The following is a 23796-nucleotide window of genomic DNA, read 5'->3' as shown; positions in this document are numbered from 1 at the left end:
AACACAAAAGCTTACCGGTAAAGGGATCCATCCCAAACCCGGTCCTGCTATCAGATGACCCCGGAATATATCGATTTGAACCTGATGTGAAAGTGGCACAAACATCACCATTAAAAAAAGATGACAAATTTATGGACATAAATGAAAACGTCAAAGTGGACAAGACCTCAGAGCACACAGCAGCCCAGATCTCTTACCGGTGAATGGATCGATGGTGCCGGGCTGGGCCGGGCCCAGGGTGTGCCCCTTTGTGTTCTCGATGATAAAGTTGGCCACCTGGTCCAAAAACATGGGACTCAGGTCATTCTTCTGCAGGAAGTTGTGCGCAGTCAGCCAGGGGTCGTCCGTCATGTTGTAGGGCAGTTTCATGGAGGGTCCTCCCTCGTTCACGTCGATGGTGAAGACGAAGTCGTATTCCTTCGTTTCCGAGGGATCGGGGGGGGGGGGAGAGATTTACAGATATCACTTGTGGGGTACGTGTGAATAACAGAAACACTCCGTTCTACAATCTCACTGGAGTGACGCGCGAGATATCGAAGCTGCCATCACCTTCCCCTCGTACATGACCCTGCTGCTGGAACTCTGCTGGGACGAGCCCCCCACTACATCCCCAATCTTCACCCAGCGTCCCTCGCTCATGCTCCACTGGTACGCCTCCACTTTGCCCTCATCCTTAATGAGCCGCGTTTGACCATCCCGGTTTCCTTGGGAGAGGGGAAGTGCACAGACAGACACATATGAAACACATCTGCCTTTTGGTCTGTAGTAGAGTATTACGCCAACAACTCAAAGGTCAATTATAGCACAGGGATATTCAAATCAAGGGCCGGTCCCTGCTGATTTTCCAGCCTTCCTTCACCTGTGAGCCAGGTCTGAAGCCTCTGGCCAATCAGAATCAGAAATTATTAGACTGCCTACCTGGGAGAAGTGAAAACACGGCCTGGATTTGGAATCGAGGTCCAAATTTGTTATAACAAAAGTCTGATAAATGTAATGTTTTTATGGAGTAGAGGAAATCTGATAACAGGAAAGGCAGATTAATTTGTTAAAGTAGTATCTTTAAGAACACTGCCTCTGAAAAAGCTATCAAAACTCAGACATACCCACACATGCCTGTCACTTAAACCCCACCCCCCCCCACCCCCCGCCCCCGCCAATCCAGCCCCACTGGCTGTCTCCTGTTGAGGTGGATGCCAGGCGAGGTATGGCCACCTGGCTCATTCAGGTGTTCTCTTCCGGGAAGATCCTCCGCCTTGATGTCTCCAAGGTCCCCAGTCTTGGGATCGATGATGGACTTGGACAGCTCATCCTCGAAGGCTTGCAGGTCGGCGGCGCCAGCGACGCGCTCGTCTGACTCGGTGAACACGCGGATGGTCCCGTCACTAAACAGCAGGAAGAAACTCTGAGTAAGAGCGAGGGAACATTTTTAAATATGTTGTATTCCTTAGTAGCAGTTTAGCAGTTTTTGAAAAATCTCAGTAGTTTAGTGTTTTATTGAGTGGTTCTTGTGTTAGTGGGCATTGATTTTTGGTATTTATTACATCTATTTTCTGAAACCGCTCAATCCCAACTGGGGTAGTGGGGGGGACCGGAGCCTATCCCGGGAACGATGGGAGCAGGCAGGAACCAACCCCGGGCCAATACACCACAGGGCGCACACACTCAATCTATCCTGCACGCTTTTGGACCGAGGAAGCCGGAGCCCTGGACGGAAATCCACGCGAAGACGAAGAGAGCGTGCGAACGCCACACAGAAAGGATCCGGGACCGAACCCAGGAACTTCTCACTGCGAGGCAGCACTGCTAACCACTGCGCCACTGACAGTATTTATTCTACTTATCCCATTTGATCTTTAACTTGACATCTGCTCCATTTTATGCTGGAAATATAGGTTTTACTGAAGGAAGTGGTTTGTTATTCAGTTGCTGGGGTATCGTGACCCAAAGCAGGAGGGGATAACTGCCAAGGTGCAGTGGGGGCTTAAAAAAAAAAAGAAAGAACAATCATGGGATACAGGAACATTGATTTGTGGCGATCAGGAACAATCATGAGATACAGGAACATTGATTTGTGGCGATCAGGAACAATCATGAGATACAGGAACATTGATTTGTGGCGATCAGGGACTCGGGGGCTGGTATTGGCCGGACACTGAACTGAAGCCTAAGGAAGGGGAACCAATCAGAAACCTGTATATCGACCAGGGGTGTGTTAGGAGCTTATCAAATTATTCACGGGCTGACCAATGAAATGCGCTTTTGTAAATCATCTTTGGGGAGACTCTATTCTCAGGATTGGCATAGACTCTCTGTTTGATCAATCAAAAGATGATAGGACACTGAAGACACGCTGGGTTGTTTTTTTCCCCTTTCTCCTTTCCTGGCTTTTCCAAGCTTGGGTGCATTCAACTTCCACACAATAGCAACTCATTACTCATGTGACACTTATAAGTAATGTAACCTTTTCACAGCTTGACTTAAGTATACGGCAGTAAATATTTTAACTCCTTTTCCTCATTTTTGTATTCTGTCTTAATGACGTTTTTCCGCAACACTGAATAATTTACGATATATCCCCTTGGGGCAACACTGTTGTGAAAGGCACTATATGAAAACTGATTGAACTGAATTAAGACTGAGAAACAATTCCTGGAAATCAAGCTGCCTGCCGTCAGGTCCCAAGTGTGTACCCTAATCCACTGTGCTATCTAGGTATCTATCAGATGTTATCGCTGATCTTTCATTACTGCACCTACGACAGTGTCAGCCAAGGAAGCTAAAAAATGCGCGAAACATTCACTTGTAAAACGCGTCTCACATTCCACCAAAGCCACGCTGGCTTCATGAACGTAATATGGACATGGTGGCTGGTACACATGTCCATTACCTGGCTCCCACCACTATGTCACCATTGGGAAGAACACAACAGCACCAAATGGACTGAGCTGGAAGACGGATGGTCTGGGTGCATTCTCCACGCCTCCATATCCGCACGGTTCGATCCTCTCCTGTGCTCACGAAATCTGGAAGGAGCCGACATCACCAACAGATGAGTCTACGTGCAAATCTCACATTCACCAACCAGCATTGAGGAAAGGGGTTGGAATTTTCTGATAAATTTCTGGAAACTTTCCATGGGAAATAGGGTTGCAAAGGCATGGACAATTTCCGGAAACTTTCCATGGGAAGTTAAGCTGGGGAATTTTGGAAATATTGAACACTGTGAAACTCCACAGTAGCTGTCAGATACAGCAAAAAAAGCAAAAAGTATGGAATATGACATATAAGCAGTTAGTTTTGTGGCCGATGCTTATTTTGTGGTGTTTTTACACACACATAATTAAACACAAGCACATGGTTACACAATGATATCACTATTAGGGACATCAAAATGTTTTTATTTTCCCTGAACTACATATAAATTTCCTGTTATATGCTCACCGGCCTGTGATTCCAAAATATTCTGATTAATTCCCATGGAAAGTTTGCAACCTTGAAAATCCTCAAAATTATGCGACCCTATCTGTGTCGCTGTGAAACTGTCTCACAAGACAAAGACATTCCCAGTACCATGTGTCTGCACAGTAAAGTTTTCCCAGTTATGACTAATAGGATTGCGTCTTCATTAGACTTATCATCGGTCTAAAACAAGGCTTTCATAAGCAAACGTGCCCCTGCCAGCCAAAGACTCAGAATGGAGAGGCACCTTGTCCGTTGGGGAACACCGCCAGGCTGTAGATGTAGTTGGTATGGCCGTAGCAGACCTGCAGACACTCGCCCGAGACCATCCACCTTCTGATGCTGGCGTCGTTGCTGCATGAGAAGAACTCACCGTCGTTGACAACCGCAAGGCCGCGGACGCAGTCCTCATGTCCTGCAGAGCACATAACAAAGCATCTGCAATGTAAGTCACCGTCCCGTCTTTCCGAGGACAGAAATGTTTTTTCGTCGCATGTTATATTTCCAGACTGACATAGCCATGTGTGATCAGAACGCGGCATTTGTCTTATGAATAAAAGAATCCATTTTTATGCCTCTGAGGTTGTGCTGTGGTCTCACATGTCCAGGGCTGGGGGGTTTGATTCCCACCCCTGGGCCTCTGTGTGGAGTTTGCATGTTCTCCCCAGATACTCTGTTCATACACATTCAGTTTAGCTGAATGGGCCGCCCTAAATTGCCCACGTTATGGATGTATGCATGTGTGTGCCTTATAATAGATTGGCATCCTATCAAGGACATCCTCTGCCTTGTGCCCTTGCATCTCATTCAGTACAGATCAGCAGGTGACTCACCAACAAATGTCTTTTCACAACGGCCTGCCTTCCACAGTTTGATCGTCTTGTCAGCAGATCCTGTTAGCATAAGACCTTGCTCGGGCAAAATAACCACGGCCCACACGGCGGCTGTGTGGCCCTGGCAATAGCGAGAGAAACACCACTCTGTTTACCAACTCCCATGCAAAATCCACAAACCTTGCAAGGTAAAAGTAAGCAAAAAAAAGGTGTGGTATTAAGGCACAAAACCCGCACGGCTGCTCACCTGTAAGGTCATCATGCATTTGTCGTTTAGCCATACTTTGGCTGTCGTGTCCCAGGAGCCGCTGAGGAGCGTCCCGAACTTCCCCGCAGACAGACTGCACACTGCTCACACAAAACAGCAGCAGTTAACAGACACACCTTTCACTGAAGTGGATCCAGTACTTCCCATTCAGGCCATTGTACCATCCATTTCGGAGTGCTGGTTCTTAATGTGCATTAAACTCGTCAAACCGTAAAAGTTTGTTTCTGTCTGTTCCAATTGCACATATTCACCTGCTAATTTATTATTTCAGTTGACTAATCTTATCTTGAATATTATCATAATATTCTGTTTTCAGGATATTTTATTTGTGTACTGTGTACTTTTTAAATCTGTTTGCACTACATTTACTTGTCTGCACTATATGTATCATCTTTGCACTTTGTCTAGTTGCCATTATATGTACGTTCGTCTGTTCTTGCTGCAGTAAAGTTTCTCACTGCAATCAGTAAAGTTTATGCTAATAAGTAATATTTATCAGCTACAAATATATAATCACAGATCTTATTTTCCTATTACTAGCAAAACAAAACATTCTACTCTTTAATCCAAGGGTGGGGAACTTGTTCCATGGATGGTCGGTGTGGGTGCAGGTTTCTGGGATGACCTCTGAATCAGCCAATCACAGTGGGGCTCCCGGACTGGAGTTGAGAATCGCCGTTTTATTATTGGCTGACTGAGAGGTCATCCCAAAAACCAGCACCCACACTGGCCCTCCGTAGAACAGGATCCCCACCCCTGCTTTAATCTATATTTTCAGTGCATTTCTAGTAGATTGCCTGCCCATTCATTCAAATGAAATACTACTATTTTCGTTTCAGTCTGTACCAGCGTTTTCAGAGATTTTCTAACACCCCAGATCATCATGCTGGAGAGAACGTCAAGACTTGGGCGCTGTGTGGTACCTGTGTTTTTGTGGCCCTTGAGTGTAAAGAGTGGATCAGGTCTGTCCAGGGAAAAGACACAAATGATGTGATCGTTTCCGCCTGTGGCGATGAGGCCTCGTGGGTAGCTGTCGTTGGGAGCGATGATGCACACGCATGACACGAAACTGTTATGACCCCTTATGCAGTGCATTTCTGTAAACCCCCTGTCTGGACTGAACAGACACGCAGACAAAGAAATGAGGATGACAGCACTAAATTTACATTAAAATAGAAACAACACGTATGTGCTGATCAATCAAACACTGCAGAAATCATAGCACTTCCGTAATTTCCATGGCAAATTCATTTCTTGGGAAAACTCAGGACCAGTGCTGTTTCATAACCTCCGGAAATGTTTTAGGTCCTGATCGGGTATTCAAACATTTGTGATTACTATTCATATGCCAGTTTAGCACGAATGCTGGCTATATACAACTATACATAATTAATAAATAAATGTCATGTGCATGAGTCACGTGATAGTTAACGGCTTTTTAAAAAAAACATTCTCTTTCATTTGACTACTTGAAGCGCTAAATCTCTTTATTAAAGAAAACTGTTCATCAATGTACTTTAACCAGTACAAGCAGCTAGTTGTCTGTGGGTGCTTAATGGTCTGATAAACACGGAAGTTTCGTTAGACTGGACTGTCTCAAAACAACAGTGTTTTAGTTGTACTGGTATTAAACCGTCTGGCTAATTAAACCAGTTAAAGCACATAGAGACAAACGCTTCACAGCCACACATCTCTTCCTGCCTGTCAGTTTACCTTGAATTGGGCACCCAGACTTTGCCGGTTCTGTCTCTGGATACAGACACAAAGGCTCCGGCGGGGAAAACAGCAGTTGCAAGTCCTCTTACATCAATTTCGTGGCCAGGAACAGAAGAACTTAGCTTGTATGTACCGGAAGAAGCCATTGTGTGCAATCCAACAGCAAAGTAACGGGAGTTGCAGCTACTATTATTAGCAAGAACACCGTAGCAAGGAACTGACACAGCAACAACAGAGCGCCGGAAGTACATGGAGCAACAACCCCGCTGATGCATGACGGGAAAAGTCATTTTGCAGCGCTGTGTCCATATCCAATTTTATTTAATTCATTGAAATGCATTCGTTAAGAGTCATTAAAATTACTTTGGATTATGTCGAATTATTAATCATGTGCTTAAAAAAATCACCTATTTTTACTCATACACGTGTAACCCCTCCCCTCTCAAAAACACCTTTCGCAAAAACTAGTCCGTTTTGGCGGCCATGTTGGTAGGGTCGCTCTGTAGAATTTAGTGTAATTATAGTAACGTACGTTGGTTTATATCACATTTATATAATCTAAAACTTGGTTGTGGTGTAAGGTAGGTGCGTGTGATTATGTTTAGTGCCCGCTATTTTTTATGTTTTGTCTAAATCTCTTTCATTTTTAACTTTTTGGCCTTTTCATTGCCTGTTTTGCAGTTCCTTATGTAACATTAGTTATATTTAATGCGCGTTGGTTTTAAAATGAGCTGTAAACCTTCAACGTGGTCAGATTTAAGTTTCCTTCTTAACCATATCGACACCTGCTGTAAGTTGTCCCAATGTAAACCTGTCATAGCCTAGTTGTGCAAGCATCTTGTAAAAAGCTATTGTTATAATTTTTTATGATGTTATTGACTGAACAAATTCGACAGACGAAGCAAGCATCAGCATGTAATGAAAGAGCATTTGTTTTGTTATGGTGACATTCTTTCCCCAAAAGGCATTGTTTGGCGGGGGTGGCAGGTGATGTAGCGGTGAAGATGGACTTGTTACTCGATAGCTGCGGATCCAAAACCCGGGAGCTCCCACTAGATCACACCTGAGCAAGGGCGTCAAACGCCTATTACTTCCGTGAAAAAGATTCCCTGCCTGAAACGGCAAAGTTTGGGAAGGGCGCCGTCCGAGCCGGATGGGCTGCGCTCCACTTCCCGAGCTGTGATTTTTGTCCGTGATACGGGGCCGTTCCCGGAGCTGCCCGGCGGGTCGCCCAGCGGAGACACGACGCCCGGACTGCGGTCGGGGGTGATCCGGTGAGTCGGGGTGCGATCCGCGCTGTTCCGCTCCTTATGTTTACCTCCATGCGGATCAGGGCGGATGTTTGTGGGATCGCGCCGGCTGTGTTATCGGCGCAGTCTCGGACTTTAGATAGCCGGCGCCGGGTTAATAAATTGGGTTATGCTGAGCTGGGGCGCCGCCTGATATGCGTTTGTCACGGGGCAGGTAACCAGCTAGCTACCCGGGGGTTTCCAGACGGGCATGTTTTTGGGAGCTAGCGATGCCAGCTATTCCTACGTGCCTAGGGGAGGGTGGGGTCCGGCTGTCCCCGGCGCAGCTACCGGCCAGGTTCCGCTGATACGAGGAAGTACCTGCATTACACCTGTTAGCTAGCCGGCTAGCCTAGGCTATGAGACTCCAGACTCATTTTAATCCCCTTTCTGCTTATAAATGTGACATTTTTATACATTAGTAAAACAGGAGTGCTTATGCAATATTAGCTGAAATCAGCTATCTGGTTGGGTAACGCGACCGTCATGTTCTTCCGCTTTGACAGCCGCAGATTTTGCGCATCGTTGCTGTTTGGTTAAATGACGCTATTGCATTTTGCTTGATATTAAAGGGAATAGGTTGCTAAAATGATTAAAACAACTGGCACATTCATGTTTTATACTTTTTAAAAATACAATTCACACCTTTGAAAATAGAGGAGTGTATGTTTCGTAAGCTGTATAGATGAGTACAGACATAAATCGTCCACCTTATTAGTCACATTTGTTCCTTCAGCTTGGCTATAACAGTGGAGCCGATTAGTGCGGTAGCCGGTTAGTTGTCTTGCTATTATCGTTTTGTTAACGGAATGCCTGTCATACACACCGCCGACGTGTTTATCGGATGAAATCCCATCCATCCATCCATCCATCTATCTCTAATTATAATGCTTGCCGGGTCGCATTATGATTGCTGAGAGCTGTGGGGTTATTGTAGGTTTAACGATTGATCTATAACCTGAAGGTTGTCAGTTCGAATCCCGCAAGGGGCTTTTGTTCAGCAGTGATGTAGTTAACGTCCCTTTTTAAAATATCTCACGGGTGACAAAGCTAGGACACCAAATGTAAATTAAATTACAATGTATAACCTAGATGATACACAGTTATAGCTGGACAATATGAGGCAGATTGTTACCTTTCACATAAGTAAAAAAAAAAAACAGATATGCATTATAGTAAAATTATAGTTAGAGAAGAAAAAGTCGTATTGTAGTATATAGTCGCAAAGACTTAAAAATAAGTTTTCTTTAAAAGCAACTCAACCTTTATAAGGAATTTTATTCCAGATCAGATTTATAAAGCTGTCACACAAGTGCCTTAATTTGCACAGTCATAGATACTTTGATTTAGTGATACTGCAGAAGGTTTTCAACTGCTTTTGTTAGTGGGAAAGAAAGAGCTTTGACTTTGAGCTGGAATGTCCTTGTGAGCAAACACAGCGAGACACACCTATATGTAAAACAAAAGGGTAGCAGAACGTGAAAAGCCAGTAGTGGCCCGTTGTCTGTCATAAAGGCTAATTTGTATAGTACAAATTGTGTTTGTATTTTCAGTTAATAAAATTTGGCAGCATTGTTTAAAAGTACAACTATTGTATATTGTTTTCTTATTTACAAAACTGGAACAATTCTAACCTGTGGTCAGTAATCAGATAGATACTTAAACCGTTACGAAGCATGTTAGTGTTTATGCGTTAACAGATCAGCTGTTAGCAATAGTTATGTAAAAAAAATGTAACTCACAGGTCCCTGATGGCAGCTCCGGCTGAGATACACTCTGCGCTTTGAAGTTTAAACCACAGAAAGGTAAAGACCTTCTCCTCCCCCTGCCACAGGGTGGCGCCATAGCCGGCCGTGTGGAAATGTAGCGGCGGACTGGTTAGGGCAGTGGTATCAAACTCCAGTCCTGGGGGGCCGGAGCCCTGTGCAGCTTAGTTCTTTCCCTGTTCTACCATAAATGATTCAGCTCAAGAGCTTTGTGGTAATTAGCACAAGGAGTTGAATTAGGTGTGTTAATTGAGAGGAAACCCAAAAATGTGCAGGGCTCTGGCCCCCCCCTGGACTGGAGTTTGACACCCCTGGGTTAGGGTGTCCTGACCTGCCATGTTCCCAGTTGTGCGATATTAAGGGGTGTTAGTTTGCAGCTAGACAGATGCACAGGAAAGTGCGGACGTAAAATGATTCGCTTGACTGGAAGACTCCTCAATTTTACCTCGTATTACATTCTCAGTCATAGGGAATTCTGTTTTAGGGACTTTGTGCCAACATTAGACTTGGGCAGTATCTAATTTTTCATACAGTCATACCATCCAGACATTATACTGGGGCATACAGTATTCTGTGGCAGAGGTATAAAAATACTGCAGTGTGCCACATAACCGTAATACCACTCATCTAGTCAATGTGAATTCAACTGGGTGCATGTGTGGTGTGTCACATTCACACACCTTTCGCTGGCTGTGCAGTTTGGTTAAAATGCAGTGTAGCAGTACAGCTGTGGGGCTCTTTCAGCACCACTATGGATTCCCATCCAGGTTACTCTCCAGGTTACCTCTGTTTGGAATCCCGATTTGCATTCCCACGCCTGTGTACCCAGCCACTTTCAGAGATATCGATGCTCTTAGAAGCGAAACGGTCACAGTCGAGGTTTTGGAATGACATAAATGTGCCCTGTTGATGTGTCTTGTAACCCCTACTGGCGTTATTGTGTAGGGTTGGAAAGCATTGCTCTCAAAATATGTTCCTGGAATGTGTTAAAACACCCCCTCCACTTTGTCCCACAGTTTAAGTGGGAAGTGCCACTTCTTGGCCCAGGGGAAGCGATTATCGCGGACCCAGCTGAAAACACCTGTTACAAACTATTGCCTGTAGACGGGGATCGCGGCACTCCGTGTGACGTGCAGATGGAGCTGTATGTAACGACAGAACGGTTTGGTTTTGCATGACATGTGATTCGGGGAGGCACTGTGACTCAGTGGGCAGCGCTGTGACTTCACACCCCCATGGTCTCCTCGCCTCGTGTGAGTTTCCTCTTGCAGCCCAAAGACACACAATTAGGCTAATTGGTTGGTGTCTCTAAATTGCCCATAGTGTGTGTGAGTGTTGGCTGTATGTGTTTTGCGATGGACTGCCACCCTGTGCAGGGGGTCCACCCCAAACCTGTGCCCTATGCTGCATGGGATGTTCTACAGGCATCCCTACAAGACCTTGACCAGGGTAAGCTGATGGATGGATGGATCTTTGCAACTCGGAAGAGCTGAATTTTGCAATGTTGCATCTAGGGTTCATTCAGTTCCTCACACAACTCATATTTAACGTTTTCTCTGCCTAGAGATGGATACCACAGCCCAGGCACTGAGCATGTTTATTAGCCGCCTGTGCCGTGGTTAGCGTCGTCGTTGAGGGCGATTGGGTATGGATTCGAGCTGTTGATTGCATTGAATGTCCCTGATTGGCCTGGTAGATCCCGTCTCAGTGTCAGTGAGCCATTATGTAGATCTTGTACTTTGGCTGCTGGTTTCTATGGCGATGGAGCATCCCTACTGTCTCGCCTCAGCCTTTCATCAAGCGGCCACTTTGCCCCCATGATGGAGTAAGTGCTCCGGGGCGTGGTCTCTCATCTCCGGGTCCTTTACCGCCCATCTCCTCGCCAGGGCTCCAGCATGAAGCCACGGCTGCACTTCGTGGTGGATCCCATGGGCTGGCTCTGCGTCAGCCTCGTCTTCCTCATCTGGCTCTACAACTCCTTCTTCATCCCTCGGCTGGTGCTACTGCCCCACTTGTACGAGGGGCACATCCCCTGGACCGTGGTCGTAGGTAAGAACCTCCCATCTGGCCCTGCTGCCTCACTGGCTCACACATGCTCACAATCCATGGGTTAAAAGCCTTCTGTTCCTGGGTGCTGTCGGTTAATACCGATGTCTGGAATTGGGCTGTCTTGGTGCCATCGCCGTTTCGCTCGTGTTGCCTGGTAGCTGCATTTTTCCTCATAGCCGTCTTCTCTGCTAGGCTACTATGTGGCTTCGCTGCTCTGTGTCTCCGCCCTGTTCAGGGCTTCCACTGCGGATCCTGGCCGACTTCCCCAGAACCCTCACATCCCCCATTCCGGTAAGCGAACCCAGCCCCCCCCCCCCCCCCCCTTCCCTCTGGCAGCTCTGTACTGGTCCGCTGTGATGTCATTTCCAGTAAACATGACATCTTCATAACGGGCTTGTTCAGTGTGTGAATTATTGATGGAATGTCTGCGCAGAAGAGCCGAATCGGGCCGCGGCTCACATTCGCCCCCGAGTTCCCCGTCAGTCACATGACACCATTTTTCTATTTACTGCAAGCTGTATTTCACTGGCAATTCAATCACTGCAATTCTCAGACATATACTGTGAACCAAATAAAATATATATATTTTACGAACTCGCCCAAGAGAACATTGCACTCTGTTTTTGCTCTTTATAGAGCTCTGTCCCACTTCTAATTGTGTGATTGGCCACGAGCAAGCAACCGTATCATATTGCAGTGTTACTTTTCTGTAAATAGCCTTGCTGTTGCTATTTTTTAATTTAGTAGTTTTTTCTTTTATTAGTTTTATGCTCTTCTGCAGAGACACTTATCGTACAGCTGTTTTCTTTCAATTAAAATGCAGTGTATTTTTCTGCCACCAGTCGATTACCTCATTCGTGTGAATAATTAAAAACATATTTTTTGGTGACCGACTATGTTATTCTGACTGCAGATGTCAGTGTTTAGTTTTAAAAAGGTTGCTTCTCTGAGCTATCTTTAAAGCAGTGAATTTTTGGGATGTTGTTATTTTGGAAATATGTTTTCAGTGCATTTTATATTCTGTCCGCGTAGATGCCTAAAAGCGATTAAGGTGACATGATGAGTTTGTGATTTTGTTTTCGGCCTTTGTCCTCGACTGGTTCTGTCACCCCTGGATGCCACCTGCAGCACAGTGTCACTTATCCTGCTTGTCAGGTATTTCGTGAGGATTTGAGGCCCTTGGCTGTGCAGATTATGAGGGCATGAGATCGTTGCATTGGTCAGGAAGGAACTCACCCAAAGGAGTATTGAGAACCCCCCCCCAGCCACCTTCTGCAGGGATTACATGCTAAGCTTGATGGCGGGCATCTGCCCTGCAGCATCGTTAGTGCCGGCTGTGAAACTGCCTAGCAGCCTCGGATGATCTGACTCTCAGGACTGACTCTCCTGCTGTCAAATCCTCGGTAAAGAAAGAAAACTGCATACGTACGCTGATGATCCCGGAGAAGCAACTCGCCCTTAACTTTCCACCAGACGTGCAGAGATTTTAGTTCATGACTGTAGCTAACTGCTGAGTCCTGGGAGCTTAGAAAGTTAAAAAAAATATATACCCAGCAGTCATTAACTGGTAATTATCAGCAAAGTGTAAATTTATCCCTGCTGTAGTACAGTGGCCAAACTGCGCTGATTTAGCGAAGCCACCAGAGGGCGGTATTGTATAATATCTGATCTGTATTTGGATAATGACAAAAATCTTTTCAGGACTGCTTATGAGGATTTTTCTCGGAAGTTCAAAGAAAGTGAGAATTTCATGAAAAGCAGATCAGTAAAAAATGGAGCTCAACCTGTACAGCTGGTTTAGAGAGGTTGCTGTTTCTGTGCCAAAGTGTGCAGTACTTATTTTGGAGACCGAGGTCATTCAGCATTGCGTAGTACATAGGAGTGGCTCCCTGCACAAACACGTTAAAGTGAAAATGCAGACTGCCTCACATGGCACTTTAAGTGGAAGTTCTCTGAGACCCTCCAGTGTTGGTCAGGTGATCGTGGTCACATGACCTGTGATCCGCTGTGATGGTCTTTGTTGCAGAGCGCGAACAGTGGGAGCTGTGTAACAAGTGCAACCTGATGCGGCCGAAGAGGTCCCACCACTGCAGCCGGTGTGGACACTGCGTGCGCAGGATGGACCACCACTGTCCCTGGTGAGGCCGGTTCAGCGAGAACTGCTGTCCTTTCTGTGGGATTTGGGACGGCCAATGTGTGTTTCTTTGTGCGGTTTAGTCAGCAAAAAATTTTAAAACCCCAAAATTCTGCACGGAATTTTAATCAGAAACGAGCTGCAGCTTCTCTTCCACCAGAGTGGCAGGCAGCTTGCATGTAGCGTACTGGGCTGCCTCTGCTGAAAGGGCACTCAGAAACACAGTGCTGCCCTCTAATGGTACCGGGGGCATCTGCTTCTGAGCTTCCTGTGCGGAGCAGGAGGCCCCCCCATACCCCTCAAAATGGCGGCCTCGCCGTGTTCATCCGGGGGCTCCTGAGGGTCCTTCATATCCTGCCCCCCCACCCCCAGCCTTACCCCTTTTCTGACTGTAAACTGATTCGACTCCTTTCTAGCCAAAGGTGGCCTCAGACTCAGGAGCAGGTTCTCCTGTAAGGAGAGGCTTTTCATGGTATTTTGTGGCCATAATTGCGCACTAATAAGGTCCCTGCGTGCATCACATGTCAGCCCGGGGCCTATCGGGTAACCAGGGGCCCCCCACCAGAGAAGGACGGGTTTTGTTTTAATCCAGCAAGTCGTGACTGTCCGTCATCGGCCGGAATGGCGAGCGGCATGAGGCGCTGCTACCCTCCTCCTCGGGCCGCTCACTCTCCCGGTTCCCGGCGCGGTCTGGCTTTGCCGCCGTGGGCCCGGCTGAGCTCTGACCGCCGCCCTGCTCCGCCTGCTTTCAGGATCAACAACTGCGTGGGGGAGGACAACCACTGGCTCTTCCTGCAGCTCTGCTTCTACACGCAGGTGCTCAGCCTGTTCACCTTGGTGCTGGACTTCTGCCAGTATTACTACTTTCAGCCCCTCAGCAGGGTGGACCCGGTAAGTGAAGCCCCACCCAGTGGTGTGTGTGTGTGTGTGTGTGTGTGTGTGTGTGGGAGATGGAGTGGGGGGAGTCTGCGGAGGCAGTTACAGCCTTTTAAAATTAGGCACGCTGATCGCTGTGCCTGCTGCCACTAATTATCACCTGGCAGCATAGACCAGTTAGCTGCCCGGTCTGGGGGTCACGCGCCTCGCCTGGGGTCACGTGACACGTCGGCGCCACCCGGCGCTGCGCATGAGGCACGGGTGACCTCGCGTCCCGGTGACGGGCACCGAACGGGCAGGTGTCGGCGCCGCTCGCGGAGGATCCTGGCGCACGCGTGTCACAGGCATGTTAATTAACCTGTCAGGCCTGGGCTCCCCGGAGACGCGAATCCAACCGGCACGGCTGCGAGGTCTCGGCCCGCTCGGCTGACGGGGAGAAAGCGTGAAACGGATCGGAGCGGCTGTAACGTCGCCGTGTGAATAGAAATCACTAGCGTGGAAAACTTTCTGATCGGTAGATTGGAGACGGGACGTCCGGCTTGTAGTGGCTTCGCAGCCGGGAGAAGCTTAATTTCCGGTTTTTGTTTGTTTGTTTTCTTGCTCCTGATCCCTTAAATTAACAAGCAAAGCTTTTATTTAACAAGACAAAAAGATGAACGGCGTGACAGCGGGGAGGGCGGCCTGTGCATAGCCCCGGGACAGGCTGCTGGCCTGAGATATCGCCTTTATCTCCTGGTGCTAGGAGACTGCGCAGAGATGGCTTAGGCCTCTGCAGCTGATTGCCACGCCCCTTGTGCGTAATGTGGGCGGTTCCTCGATGGGCGTGGCCAAGGGGAGGCGTTAAGGGTATCGATGGAGGGGTTATGCTGTAGCTGTCAGTTGGGCTTGTAGACACCCCCAGATCTGGTGTGGGGACCCTGGCTATGGAGCATCGTAGTGACTGACCAGCTGCCTGTCCCCCTCTCCCCTTGTCCCTTCCCCTCTTTCAGGAGCAGTTCACCTCCCGCCACGAGCTGGCGCTACTACGCATCTCCACGTTCATGGGTCTGCTGATGCTGGGGGGCATGAGTAGCCTCTTCTACACCCAGATCACAGGCATCCTTGCTGTAAGACACAGTTTCTCTTTTTTGCTCTTTTCTTCTTAATAAAATGACATCTCTTATGTCTTGTCATCCCTCCTTTGCAAAGGCCCGTGCATCGCGCAGCGCCCCCTGGTGTTGTGACTGGACGTGTCCCGCTCAAGGCAGACAGTGTTTTTTTGTTTTTTTGTGTTTTTTTTCCACGACTCAGCAGTCGGGTTTCTCTTCTTCGCTTGCACTCGGGTAAACCGGAGGCCGCGGGGTGGCAGGCAAGACGATGCCAACCACCGCCGCCATGCGGGGAGCCCTTCCGGTCTCCGCGGTCACCCTGACGTGACACGTAGTGTCATCCAAAGGGACGGCAAAGCGAACGTCACAGGCACAGCAGTGAGTCGCAAGCCCTCTAGACCTGCTGCATTAGTTACAAAAAGCCCCACTGAGGATCCGGCGCTGCCTGAGCCAAGATGCAGATATAGCAGCCGTGCTCTGTGCAGTATCTGTGCCAAGTGCTCTGTGCATCCTCTGTGCTCTATGCTGTATCTGTGCCATATGCTGTGTGCATCCTCTATGCTCTGTGCAGTATCTGTGTCAAGTGCTCTGTGCATCCTCTGCTCTGTGCTGCATCTGTGCCATATGCTGTGTGCATCCTTATGCTCTGTGCAGTATCTGTGCCAAGTGCTCTGTGCATCCTCTGTGCTCTGTGCTGTATCTGTGCCATATGCTGTGTGCATCCTCTATGCTCTGTGCAGTATCTGTGTCAAGTGCTCTGTGCAGTATCTGTGCCAAGTGCTCTGTGCATCCTCTGTGCTCTGTGCTGTATCTGTGCCATATGCTGTGTGCATCCTCTATGCTCTGTGCAGTATCTGTGCTCTGTGTAGTTTCTGTGCTCTGCGCTGTAGCTGTGCCATATGCTGTGTGCATCCTCTATGCTCTGTGCAGTATCTGTGCCAAGTGCTCTGTGCATCCTCTGTGCTGTATCTGTGCCATATGCTGTGTGCATTCTCTGTGCTCTGTGCAGTATCTGTGCTCTGTGTAGTTTCTGTGCTCTGCGCTGTAGCTGTGCCATACGCTGTGTGCATCCTCTATGCTCTGTGCAGTATCTGTGCCAAGTGCTCTGTGCATCCTTGTGCTCTGTACTGTATCTGTGCCTTATGCTGTGTGCATCCTCTATGCTCTGTGCAATATCTGTGCCAAGTGCTCCGTGCGATCTCTGTGCTCTGTGTAGTTTCTGTGCTCTGCGCTGTAGCTGTGCCATATGCTGTGTGCAGCCTTTGTGCCTCTGTGTAGCATCTGTGCCATGTATTCTGTGCAGTAGCTGTGCTCTGTGCTGTTTTTGTGCCATGTGCTTCATGCAGTCTATTTGCTCTGTGTAGCATCTGTGCCATGTATTCTGTGCAGTAGCTGTGCTCTGTGCTGTTTCTGTGCCATGTGCTTCATGCAGTCTATTTGCTCTGTGTAGTATCTGTGCTCTCTGCATTATCTGTACTATGTGCTGTGTGCTCTGTGTTGTATATTCTGTGCAGTTTTAGTGCTCTATGCAGTATCTGTGTTCTGTTGTATCTGTGCTATATCCGTTGTGCTCTGTGCTCTAACTGTGATTTGTCTTCTGTGCAGTGTCTGCATTGCCTGTTCCTCAGTGTCTGTGGTCTATGCATCTGTGCACGCTGTTCAACAAACTTTGAGTCTAGGTTCTTGGGTTAATGCGGTCAGGGATGCCTGTAGATTCCACCACAACCTGTCCTTGATCATAACTGGTGCTAGATCTAGTGCTGACTGTGAACCTGATCCGCATTCCAGACTTTCCATAAAGACTTTAAATGTCAGTATAGCCAGTCGGGGGACTTTTGTAACCTATTGTTTCTGTTAATTCCCATTTCTTAGGATGTGCTCCTGCTGTTGTAGTCCTGTTACATGTTTTGTGCTGGTTTAGTTCTCTCCTGCTCTCCCTGTGTTGTAATGGGAGGAGATTACTGGCTTTAGCCTTCAACAATAAGCGCTCGTCTCATCGCTGAGCCCAGAGCAGCAAAGCCAGGAGCTGCTGTGTTGGTGATAAACCTTGACAAGTCCTGAGTCTGATGGGACGCTAAGCTGCTAGCCGCTGGCACGCGCTAATTCCCGGGCTAAATCCGCACCAAGCTGGACCCGAGCCTGTTAGCAGCCGGCGTTAGTGGCCCCTCCCCAAGGTCCCACACAAAGCTGCATTATCACGGTGTTCAGAGTCCGCTTTTTTTTTTGTGTGGGGGTCAGCGGGACCGCCGTTGGTCCTCTCGGTACGGCCGGGGGAGGGGGCGGCTTTTAGTAGAGAGACGCATCTCTGTCCATCGTGGCCTGGGTTGCCGTGGCCCTCAGAGGCGGGCTGAACGCCATTCCGTTACCGTCATTACCGGAGGGGGGTTGCGGCTGGAGCATTCCGCCGTAACAAGAGGAGAGTCCGTCATGTCGGCCTGAGCCGGGGAGGAAACTCGATAATCACTTTTGACTGTGATCCTTTAATTGATGACATCGTGTGGGGGCTGGCAAAGAGGATTAGCCGTGACCCAGTTAAAATAATTAGAAATCACTCGTACCTTCTAAAAAGACCAGATATCCTCGTCTTCTTCGCTACCACGGGATGCGGTCCGTCGGCCCAGGCGCCACCAGATGTTGAGGCGCGTTTCTGCTCTGGATAATCGGGGAGGGGGGGTCTAATTGGTGGGGATTACGTTTCTTAGAAAGAAGATTCCGTGGAGGACGTGCGGGGGTTTTCGTTCCAGATGTTCCCTGTGTATGGGAGTCGCTTTGCTGCCTGGGGCATTTTGGATGCTCTGTCTGTGTGTGGGTGGGTGGGTGGCTGGGAAGGGATTGTCCTGTCATGGGTGTCCCAACCCTTTACTTATGGAGCGATGGCTTCCAGGCTGTAGATACACTGGTTCTTTGGTTCGCTCGTACCATCGTGCTTCTCTGCTCCACCATTCCACCTGCAACCGTTGGCGTCTGACATCAGCCGAATGCTATAATTATTATTGAGATCCACTGATTAGGTAGGACCCCCTTCGAGTCCCCAGCTGAGCTCTGCAACAGCGGATTGAGAAGTGCGTCCTTCACTCTGCACTCACCCGAGTCGTTAGTAAGATGGAAATTAAGGTTTTGCATCTACGGGGCCTGAAATGCACACATCTGGTCTGACACCAGAGTGTGGGGACTGGTTGGTGGTTGTATTGGGGCTGGGGGCTGGAGGCGGGGGGGGGGGGGGGTCAATTGGCTGTAAGACAAATTCCCCAAGTGTTGGTCTCTCATTGGCTGCCGCCCATCCAATCCGGTGGTTGTGTTTCATCACATGGTGCAGTTTGCTAGTGCAGTCTCGTCGGTTGGGGCTGCGTTTTTTGGCTCCTGCTCTCTTTCAGCAACACTAATCCGGAGCGATTTACATACTGGCTGTTTGGACCGTTCCGTCGCCTTCGTTTCACGTACGGGGAGGCGGGGGGGATGTGGATTTGTCTCAACATGCACATCCCATTGTCTGAGAGCAGCTGCCCTATCTGGATGCCAAGTTGGCGCGGTAGAAGTCATAAAGGATTCTCCCCGGTGTTAGCCGTGGTGTCCCCATTGTATAAATTACCGCCGATGCTGGTTTGGTAATCGGTCTCATTAAAAGAAGGCTTGCAGATTTACATTTGCATGTGGACCGAAAAAGCCTGCGGACCTGTTTATCACGCAGACACTCTATCCACATGCCCTGCCGCTACCCTCAACAAACGCTGATTCAAAATTCAGCATTCACATGTTCTGGCCTAAGTGCTTAATGGTTGGATTCGAACCCGAGCTCTCGCTATCTAAATGATTTGGTGAGAGAGCCTCTGACTGCTGACGATGACCTATTTAATATCATTAATGTCCTTTTTGTCCCCTTTATTTCTCACAGGACACAACCACCATTGAGAAAATGTCCCAATTCCTGGACCAAATGTGAGTACGATTGGCGAACAGATAGATCTGCTGAATCCTGAGCCTTTGGATATTCTGTGGGCCAATAATTTGACCTTGACTGACATCCCTTGCTTGTATTCGCTCGCTGTGAATCACGAGCCTGAATTTCCCCTTTCATAACCTTCAGCTGCCGCCCCTCTTGTATTCTTTTGCCAGAAATAGATAGATGCGTTAAGCACTTAAATCACAGTAGAATTTAATTCATCATTAACCACGTGTATATTTTGGCTGGGTGGACGAGTGTTTCCTGGTTATCGTATCTTCTGGCAAGCGTAACCCATGGAACAAGACCTGAAAAATCAGGAACTATCAATCCTAACAAATTCCATATGGGTTTTTGTATGTTACACCCACCTAAAAACGATACAGTGTGTGAGCTGGGTTTCCCCCCCCCCACCAGTGTTTTTTTTTGTGCCTGGAATCAGATAAGCCTTGATTCTCGAGGAGCTCAAAAGAGCATCCTGTTCCCAGAGGTCCGATGCTTGGATGTGGGGAGGAATGGCTGTACAGAGCCTCCTCCATGCAGCTCCTTGCACGGCTGACGCACGCATTGTGCGTGTTCGATGGGGGGGGGGCTGTATCTGCCAGCCTGCATGAACCGATCTCACGCTGCCTTCTGGGAAGCGGACGTTTGGCCGTTGTGTGTCAGTGTGTGGACGGTGGGGAGAGAGACTCGTATGTCTGCTGAAAGCGGGACTGTGACTGACTGTCTCAGTCTCGGTCTCTCTGTGCCCTGCGCTGACATGTGGAGCTCGCTGTGTCTGGTGTCATCCCGGCCATGCACACCTTTGTGGTCTCCCTGGGGGGGGGGGGGGGGTTGGGGTGTGAAATTTAATGCCACGGAGAGTATGAGAATCTTGGGGTGGAGGGTGTGAATGTGGGCTCCGCAGCTCCTGACCGTGACCCCCCCCCCCCCCCCCCCCCCCCAGGAAGACGCCCAGGAGACCGTGGCAGCAGACATTCGCCGAAGTGTTTGGCACCCGCTGGAAGATCCTGTGGCTTCTGCCCTTTCGGAGAAGACAGCCTCTGCAGGCCAGCCACCACTACCCCAGCCACGTGTAGACAGATGGGGGGGCCAGCTAACCCCCCCCCCCCAGCCTACCCTCCAGCAACCCCCCTGCTGGCTGCCATCTTGCCTGGCTCTCTGCAGGATCGGGCACACTCTCCGCCGCCATCACTCCGCCCTGCGCACATTTCTTTATTTATACGCAAGATAAAAATGGCTGCCTCTCTATGCCGCTGTGCTGGACAGCAGCTACAGTGGGGCCTTGCTGACTGTGCGTTTGGGGCGTCTCATCCAACCAGAAGGAACGTGTCTAAGCACAGTCTCTCTCTCTCTCTCTCTCTTTTTTGTGCTCATACCATATTGTACCTTCCCACTGTTTTCCGGTATTTTCCTTTGCACTGATTTTGTCCTGAGGAGCTTGGGGATTTTGCGCATGTTTGGGTACGCATGTCACCTGCTTTATCTAATCGGTTATAAAGCGGTGCAGTGGCCCTGGGTTGTATCATTGAAGTACAGTAGGGGCCGCATGGGTTAGCCTTAGCATTTACTTACCCAAAAATAGGATTACACTCCTGTTTATGCACAGATAAGCATCACACTAAGCTGTTTTCCCGGCGGTTGGACAGGGTATGGATTTATTTTGTTGCTGATTTTCACTGATCGATGTAAACAGTTTTGTCTTTTATCTTCTTGAGTCTTATTGCAAAACACACTTTGTCATCATCACCTTTTATGTCAGTCACATTCTTATTCAGGAAAAGATTTTTTAATTTTATTTCTCTTTTTAAATGTTTACACTCCACTCTACCAGATAACACGTGAATGTTAGGACAGAGCATTCCCGAGCTTGATCTCTGGCTGTTATCTGATGGAGCTTTCAGGGAAGGTTTTATGGTACTGTATTTGTACGCAGGGGTATGTTTTGATCCTTGAGTGTGTGTGCGTGCGTATCCTTGCGTGCACAGTTAGCCACTGACATGCACGCAAGCATGATGATTAATATTTTCCCGTCGTTCGTAGTGACCCTTAATTTGAATGTTAATGTTTGTTTTCGTGACGTCTTTCCATACGGGTGAATCGGCTTTTTGCCGTTAAGAAACGGTGGAGGTGTGTGGATCTGCGCGATCTGTGAGTTCTCCGAGAGGAGCTCACTGGCGGTCATGGTGTCAACGAGAAAAGTAGGACCAGTAAGCATTTTGAGAAGGGTGGGCATTAACTCCTTTATTGACATTGTATGTTGATTATAATCACTCAATAGTCTTAAGTGCCTCTAGAACTTTTTTTTTTACCTCTTGTTTGTTTTGGTGGTGCACGTTAACCCATTGATCACTATACCAAAGACTGTAATATCTGTATTTGATGCGAGCAGTTAACTGGTAGAACTAGTAGTGGTGTAAAAACATTTCGGCCGCAGTGTTACTGCCTTTCCTGAACTTTCAAATCATCATGACATCTTACCTATATGTCATATCTACATTCTTCTGTTGCTATAGCAAAATTTATTGATATACTTTTAGGTTTTGATTCAATTTCTTTTCCCCGTTTTCTTTTTATCCTTAAAAATGTTAGGAGAGACATAAAACCAGCACACTGCATTTCATATTCCTGCCCTCCATATTTATATCCTAACGCTGTGTCTTAATGGAGTAGATATTGCATCAGTTTAGGTCTGTAAAAAAAACCCCCCCCTCAGCTGTATCTAGTCAGATGTAGCCTTATCTAGCGCCACTTGCAGAGAATCGGTAAAATGGCACTTTACTCTCCACCGCCGTACACACAGAGAAAGGAATCCAATATTCCTGACTTTCGACTCTAAAGTGATACATGGAAGTTGCTAATATATGAGGTGTATTTCAAAAATGTTTTTTTCTGCCGTTATTTTAAGAATATTATTGGTTTGCACTGTACCAGTTTGTGTCTTTGTAAGTATGGAACACTGAAGAATGCGCAACTCGAAACTTGTAAAAATTCCTTAGAGAGATGGGAACACACAGTGTAAAGTTGCTCTATGTGGTCTTATCTGTATCCTTAACTACCAAGTGTGTTATTTGATCACTTTTATTTTTACAACATATATTTCTACATGCATTGAAAAATGCATCCTGTAGGTTGTATTTGTGAAACGTCACCATGAAGCATATTGTAATGTTTGTCTCAGATATGTTTGCTTTAGGTATAAACGCTTGCCGTTCCCGATCGTTTTAAAATGCTCCTTAAGATTGCTGGACCCGAATTATATGTAGTGCGTCCCTCCTGTGATTCACGTATATCTAAACACTGCTACCTATGCTGGGTACGACTTTGTGGTGGAGGAGTTGAAAAAGGGGGACGTCGAAAAAGTTTTGACCTCGAGCAGATAAATCTCATCACCCAAAGACTGGATTTGTTGGATCGCAGTGAACATTTCCGTGAAGGGCACCCATTAGCCTCGCTCTTTCCCATGAAATCTTGAAACGCTCATGTCAAAGATTTCAAGCGCTTTCTGCTTTACTGTGCAAATGCATTGTTTGAATGCTAACTGTCGTACAGGCGAAATTTAGTAACTGTAATATCACCACAGACTTCAGTTATTATAGACACCTATTAGACACTTATAGCAAATAGTTTTTTTATATACAAAAGGTAAAATGGTAAGATGGGGAACGGTTTTATATACACACACACACAGACACGCACACACACAGACAGACACACACGTAAATAATTAGTTGAAAAGCAATAATGTTTTGCTTCCTCGTTAGAAACACCAAAACTGCCTTCCCCACTGCCTAGAATCCAACAGGCTAAGACACCGTTATGGCTCTCATGCAGGTCCCACATATCTGTGTCCTGCAGCCGTAAAACTGAACTCTGACTCTTGGCTGAGAGCTGCATCATGAACTGCTGTCATAAGGAAAACCAAGTAGTGAAGGACACTTGTGGTCCCTGTCTTCCCTTTGCGGTCAGCAACAATGAGTAGAGAGCCGCAGAGAGCTTTAAAGCAGGGATTGGCTGGAGCTGGCGTGCTTTTCGTTTGATTGGACAGGGTCACACTTAGGCCTGCCCAGAGGGTGTGACTTTGCTGTATTCTGAAAAACACTTATTCTGGCTGTGTTTTACTGTCACATTCTCACATACCACTAACTTGCTGTTCATTACACTCCACACACTGTATTAAACGTCTCTCGACAAATTCAGGTGTCATACTAAATGTCATTTTCGGTGAGTTTTCGTTTGATTTTGATGTTTCAGGTTTTTGAATTTATTTTTTTTTGCAGGGTACTTAATTTTTTTATGTTGTAATTATGAGCACATCCACTAAAAAATGTAACTTATTATGTTTTTATATATCAAATAAATGGTTTGTTAGCACCAA

General features: G+C 47.5%; 2 protein-coding genes across 5 annotated transcripts in view; one reads left to right on the top strand and one right to left on the bottom strand.

Moving 5' to 3' along the window:
* Positions 1-9384, bottom strand: part of plaa (phospholipase A2-activating protein) — a 13895-nt gene extending 4511 nt beyond the window's left edge. Inside the window, exons 1-10 of one of the 2 annotated variants that reach the window (XM_048970198.1) lie at positions 9308-9384; positions 5484-5677; positions 4540-4640; positions 4293-4413; positions 3707-3874; positions 2888-3023; positions 1213-1382; positions 550-704; positions 198-417; positions 16-81 (exon numbers count right to left, since the gene is read on the bottom strand). In XM_048970198.1, the coding sequence (XP_048826155.1) occupies positions 16-81; positions 198-417; positions 550-704; positions 1213-1382; positions 2888-3023; positions 3707-3874; positions 4293-4413; positions 4540-4640; positions 5484-5655 (1309 nt within the window). In that variant the 5' untranslated portion in view covers positions 5656-5677; positions 9308-9384. Of the gene's footprint in view, positions 1-15; positions 82-197; positions 418-549; positions 705-1212; positions 1383-2887; positions 3024-3706; positions 3875-4292; positions 4414-4539; positions 4641-5483; positions 5678-6273; positions 6549-9307 lie in introns of those variants that run through there. The other variant, XM_048970197.1, reaches the window with a different exon arrangement.
* On the top strand, positions 6739-23796 carry zdhhc21 (zinc finger DHHC-type palmitoyltransferase 21). 3 transcript variants are annotated; one of them, XM_048970223.1, is made up of 9 exons: positions 6739-7066; positions 7241-7550; positions 11218-11380; positions 11573-11671; positions 13407-13518; positions 14267-14405; positions 15380-15496; positions 19371-19414; positions 20365-23796. In XM_048970223.1, exons 3-9 carry the CDS (start codon positions 11227-11229, stop codon positions 20495-20497), a joined length of 798 nt encoding a protein of 265 aa, XP_048826180.1. In that variant the 5' UTR covers positions 6739-7066; positions 7241-7550; positions 11218-11226; the 3' UTR covers positions 20498-23796. The 3 variants fall into 3 exon arrangements, with proteins under 3 accessions (XP_048826180.1, XP_048826181.1, XP_048826179.1); XM_048970224.1 differs by having other exon boundaries at positions 6740-6857; XM_048970222.1 differs by lacking the exon at positions 6739-7066 and adding an exon at positions 9310-9370 and having other exon boundaries at positions 7475-7550.

This window comes from Brienomyrus brachyistius, chromosome 12 (assembly GCF_023856365.1).
Source record: "Brienomyrus brachyistius isolate T26 chromosome 12, BBRACH_0.4, whole genome shotgun sequence".
Classification (NCBI taxonomy): domain Eukaryota; kingdom Metazoa; phylum Chordata; class Actinopteri; order Osteoglossiformes; family Mormyridae; genus Brienomyrus; species Brienomyrus brachyistius.
The sequence above is the reverse complement of the archived record's forward strand: the minus strand, read 5'-3'. Positions and strand labels throughout refer to the sequence as shown.

Bases quoted from the DNA above. Each gene is read 5' to 3' on its own strand.
- zdhhc21 (XM_048970223.1), top strand. From the start codon at position 11,227: ATGAAGCCACGGCTGCACTTCGTGGTGGATCCCATGGGCTGGCTCTGC. The intron at 14,406-15,379 runs GTAAGTGAAGCC...CCCCTCTTTCAG, and splicing joins CCCTCAGCAGGGTGGACCCG to GAGCAGTTCACCTCCCGCCA. The intron at 19,415-20,364 runs GTGAGTACGATT...CCCCCCCCCCAG, and splicing joins TCCCAATTCCTGGACCAAAT to GAAGACGCCCAGGAGACCGT.